The sequence below is a fragment of the Nicotiana sylvestris genome, chromosome 3 (assembly GCF_000393655.2).
Source record: "Nicotiana sylvestris chromosome 3, ASM39365v2, whole genome shotgun sequence".
NCBI classification, from domain to species: Eukaryota; Viridiplantae; Streptophyta; class Magnoliopsida; order Solanales; family Solanaceae; genus Nicotiana; species Nicotiana sylvestris.
The window spans coordinates 8,751,939-8,756,820 of record NC_091059.1 but is presented as its reverse complement, the minus strand read 5'-3'; the positions used below and the strand labels follow the sequence as shown (position 1 = coordinate 8,756,820).

Sequence of the window (4,882 nt, the reverse complement as noted above, 5' to 3'; positions counted from 1 at the left end):
TATTATTTGGACTAATATGTATTTAATATATGATAAAAATCCAAATTACTTGTAGATTTAAATTTAATAAAATTTTAATTGTCTACGTCAACTACTATGTCATTGTAATAATATTTACTTACATCGTTTAAATAAATACTATAGTTTATTGTAATATTAATATATATATATATATATATATATATATATATTTAAATTGATTGATGCTAACGTAAGACTAGTTAAAGAAAAAACTAAAGCACATAAATTAAGACGGTAAAAGATACTACTAAGTAAAAGTTATTTACACATTTCAAACGCTTTTTTCCGAAAGCTTCATTCCGAATGTCGTTCAAGTACATAAATCTATTATTTTGTCGTCATTTCTTTTCAGTACCTTCAACTCTACCATCTTTTGGAATTTCAAGAACATATGGGGCCCGAAGTGCAATTAACAAAAAAACAAAGGAGTACCTTCACAAAACTACCTATATGTATATGTATTGATTGGATTACGCATATTCCATCCAACTATTTTTCAATTTAGGGTTTCTACTGAATCCGAAAAACATCGAACCCTAAAGATCCATACAATTTCAAAGCAAATTCAATCCAGATATGAAGGGACACAATCCGATTGAGGTGGCGAAGACGGTATTGGAGGTGGCCGACGTGGCATGGTCAGCGGTGGAACACTGTCACCACCATACCCATAATCACTCCGAAACGACGCCGTATGATGTGTCTGAACAAGATGATGAATTGAAATCGTTGAGGTCTGAAAACGAGCGGCTGAAACGGTTGCTTCAACAAAATCTTGTGCTTCTTCAGAGCATGTCACAATCTCCTTTATTACTTCAAGATTGTCCCCCTGATGTATGTTTCCCTTTATTCCTAACACAATCCCTTTTCTCCCTCTAGCTAAAAAAATAGATTTTTTAATGTTTTTTTTAAAAAAAATAATGTTGTGTAGCTTCATGATCGTCTGTTAGCTGCTGTCGAGTCCGGAAGCTTTTTGAAACAGCTGGAATCACTCAATCGAAATTCCGTTGATGGGAATGGCTGTCAATTTCCTTTCAAGGAGCCTACTGGTTCGTGTTGTTCTGTGTCCTTTGATATTTAGTTTTTGTCAGTTATAGTTGCAATATTTGCCCCAAGAGTGTGGTCTATATGGTCAATGATGTGGATGTAAACCTTGGAGACTATGGTTCAAATCCCCGACAAAAAACTAGGTGATATTTAACCATCCACCTAAACTTTGGTGGGCAGAGTTACTCTGCTATCCGTGTTGGTGGAAGGTAGTAGGTACCGAGTGGAATAGTCGAGTACACACAAGCTGGGCTGGACAATTTCGCGTTATAAAAAATAGTTGTAGTAATATTTGTTGACTCTCGTATATTAAAAGAGATTAGTCGTGGAGTAGGACGTAGGATTGAGTGAGATTGGATGAATCCCAGAATATATCCATTCGTTGGAGGTGGGGTTGAGTCATAGGGATTTAACTAATTCGTATTTTGAATGTCTTGCCCTGTTTGTTAATAAAGGACATCTACTTAATGCAGAAAAGTAAGATGTGCTGGAAGTCTAAAGGTTTACCAGAGTTGAGTAGTTGGTTGATGAGTATTATGGGAAGTGGTGTTTCCCTCTCATAATGTATTCCATTTTCAAAAGAGGGTTTTTCTTGTCATCTTACTCTTAATAAATTGTTGGATTCAGGTACCTTACCTTATAAAAAAAATAAAAATAAAATCGAAAACATATAGATATTGTTAGGTTCTGATTTACCCAAGCAAAATGTTTTTAGGTTCTGACATGGAGACGGCAGAACTTCTGGTAAACATGAGCCTTGAAGAACCAAGTTGGTGGGTTTGGGTGACTGAGGAAATGGTCCCCAGCAATTTTGAAGAAAGAAGTGGAATAGATAATGAGAATTACGTGATTGTTAGTGAGGAATATGTTGTAGATGCAGTTGCCAACTTTATGGCTAGATGCATAGTATCCAATTCGAAGGCTCAGGTACAAGGCAATTTATATATTTTTGCTTGTTTGTCATATTTCAATTAGGGAAAATAGCAATTTTAGTCCCTGGATTATTGTTTTATGTTATTTGATGAAGCAATTTAACCTTCAATTTAAACAATTGTGTGGTTTAATCCCATCATTGATTGTAAAATAACAGACGTTAGATAGCTCCATTCTGGTCTTTGCTTCTCTGGTATATTAGCTTTCTTTCCACACAGACCACCCCTCTGTCTTCGATGCAGATGGGTCGGATAGTGTAACACGCTAGTGATTATTAGGGGAAGCAAGATGTTGAAACTAGTGGGGAGGAATTTCAGATTTTATATCCCCCACTCGTACGACTCTAAATTGATGGATAATGTTGAAGAGCACGTCTTTTGGGCGGTCAAAGGTAATGCAGCCATAGAAGAACTTTGTTGAACCGCAGAAACTCTTCGAATTGATTGGCTAGGTGCTAAATTTGATATCCGGCAGAATTCCTGATGATCCTCCTAGAATGGATCAGATTTCACCATTGCCACCAACCGTTGTCACAACTTCCCTTTATTACACCCTCATCGCACTCCTGTCATCCCACCTTCCTCGTGATTAAGTCTCTTCACTTGCATGTTAGTCTTTGGTGTGATTGCTATTGGTGAACCCTTTTTGCAGAACAACTACTTTGTATAGCAGATGTGGACTCCCAAAGTATGTAAATAATTTGGTAATAGACTTGAATCAAGAACAAGCTAGTGCAGAAGTAGTTGAATGTGCATGGGTGTAAAGAAATGCTGGGTATGTGTGCCTAAATACCAATTAGGAAAATCAGAGTGGGAGCTATATAACTACCCTATATCTTCCATCAATGATTGGATTAAAACTGAACATTCAGTTAACTAAAATTTAAATGTGCTTCATCAAATAACACATGGATTGAAACAACATTAACTCATGGACTAAAAGTATATTTCCCTTTCAATTATGCTGGGGTCATGTCATTTTTTTCACTGTTTCTGTGTATTGCAATTGCAGAAGATGTCTCCTGAAGAACTGCAAAAGAGTAAGTTACTATTTGTTCTCTCCTATTATTTCTTTGTTCTTCGTTCTTTTAACATAAAACATCCAGAGTCAGGCGTAAAATTCAATGATTAGGTGATACAGATTTTCATTACATGGCTTCTACATTTTCTTCTTCATGCTTTTTCTCTTTTGTTTAATGGATTTATATGTATAGGCATGGACATGTTTTAAGATGGGGAGCCTTCTCAAGATTTAATGCTGGATCTAACCAAATACTTGTTAGGAATAAATTTTTAAGTGATAGGTTACTTCTGATAGTCTTCCTTTAGATAATGTTTGGCCATCCATTTTTTTTTGGTGATTATGTGGTGTACAATAGCTCCAGATCTATGAGATTTATGCTGTCTTGTTAGAGAATTGCATTCAAAATGTTCGAGAGGGAGCGGAGAAAATGCACCTTTTTGGCTAAGTGCTAGAATTAGAAATAGATTTGATGAGAGAAGATTCATTGGTTGAGTGATTGTTAGAGATTGGTTAATTGATTGATTGTTAGTGGAGATTGATTGGTTGGTTGGGTTACTTGATTGGTTGTTCCTTCTTATTTCCATTGTGTGTTTATGATCTTTACTTGAGCATCATCTTATTATGTGGTCTTCAACTTGATTTACAGCCTTGACAAAAGCATTAGAAGGCACAGGTAAAGTAGAAAAAATGTTCAACATTTGGCATGCAGCACAAACGTTCTACGTCCTTTCCACCTGGGGACTTGCTCTAGTGGGGTGAGTACTCATTTATTATTTTTTGCTTCCCTGTGTTTCTAATCTTACATACTACAACAAATGGGGTGGCCTCACTTTACCATGTTTTCCATTCTAATTCTTCATATTTCTGGTCTTGCATGTTTTAGAAATTTTTGTATTTGGACTGGAACATCAACGACTTCCATAGAATTTCAATTGAAATATGTAAATGTGATCTGTGAAATTTCTTGGATATTTTAGGTCCTTGTGTAACAATACAGAACTTTTGGTTGAATTATGTAGATCAGTTAGTTTAGCTTTCGCAGTTGAGGCTTCAAATTCTAGACCAATTTGTAAACATGATCAGACTATATCCTTAGAGAGATATTTTGGTGCAGATTTTGTTCTTTTGATCTCTGTACATCAAATGCATCTGACTTGACCATGCATGAACTATATTTTGAAGGGATTGACATTTTTGTTAGGACATAGAGGTACAGTGACTAAACCTGTTGTTTCTGCAGGTTGTACAAGAGCCGATCTGTTGTCAGACTTGCTGCCAAAGGGGTTCACAAGACGAGCAAAATGGTTCTAAGGGCTCTTTGAAGATGTTTTTGCTGTGTGCTTTCAACAGGATTGGTTGTGAATAAAGCCTGTAAATATTAACTTCTTGTACAGTCTTGTAAATCAAATCAACCTTATGCGTCTTCCAATTTATTTCTGTGCTGGAATATTGTATATAGTGTGCAATTTGAAATCATATTACTTTATTGAGCTTGCAATTATCACTGCAGAGTCGACCTTATGTTGTACTTGGTTACAATTGGATGATTCGAATGACCACCTTTATTAATATCTTGTATAGACAAGAGGGGTTGCTATGATGGTAAGCAACCTCCACTTCCAACCAAGAGGTTGTGAGTTCGAGTCTCCCCAAGCAAGGTGGGAAGTTCTTAGAGGGAAGGATGCTTGGGGTCTATTTGGAAACAGCCTCTCTACCTCAGGGTAGGGGTAAGGTCTGCGTACACACTACCCTTCCCAGACCCCACTAAGTGGGATTATACTGGGTGGTTGTTGTTGTTGTTGTTATTGTTGTATACCCTTCTCACTATCAGTTATATTTGCCAGAGCAATGAATGTAT

At 36.4% G+C, this 4,882-nt stretch overlaps 1 protein-coding gene across 1 annotated transcript; it reads left to right on the top strand.

Annotated features, from left to right (window-relative positions):
• The first annotated feature begins 493 nt into the window (after positions 1 to 493).
• LOC104246171 (uncharacterized) lies at positions 494 to 4,533 on the top strand. The gene is made up of 6 exons (XM_009801934.2): positions 494 to 855; positions 953 to 1,070; positions 1,784 to 1,995; positions 3,013 to 3,040; positions 3,671 to 3,779; positions 4,265 to 4,533. Exons 1-6 carry the CDS (start codon positions 598 to 600, stop codon positions 4,344 to 4,346), a joined length of 807 nt encoding a protein of 268 aa, XP_009800236.1. The 5' UTR covers positions 494 to 597; the 3' UTR covers positions 4,347 to 4,533.
• Positions 4,534 to 4,882: the final 349 nt, after the last annotated feature.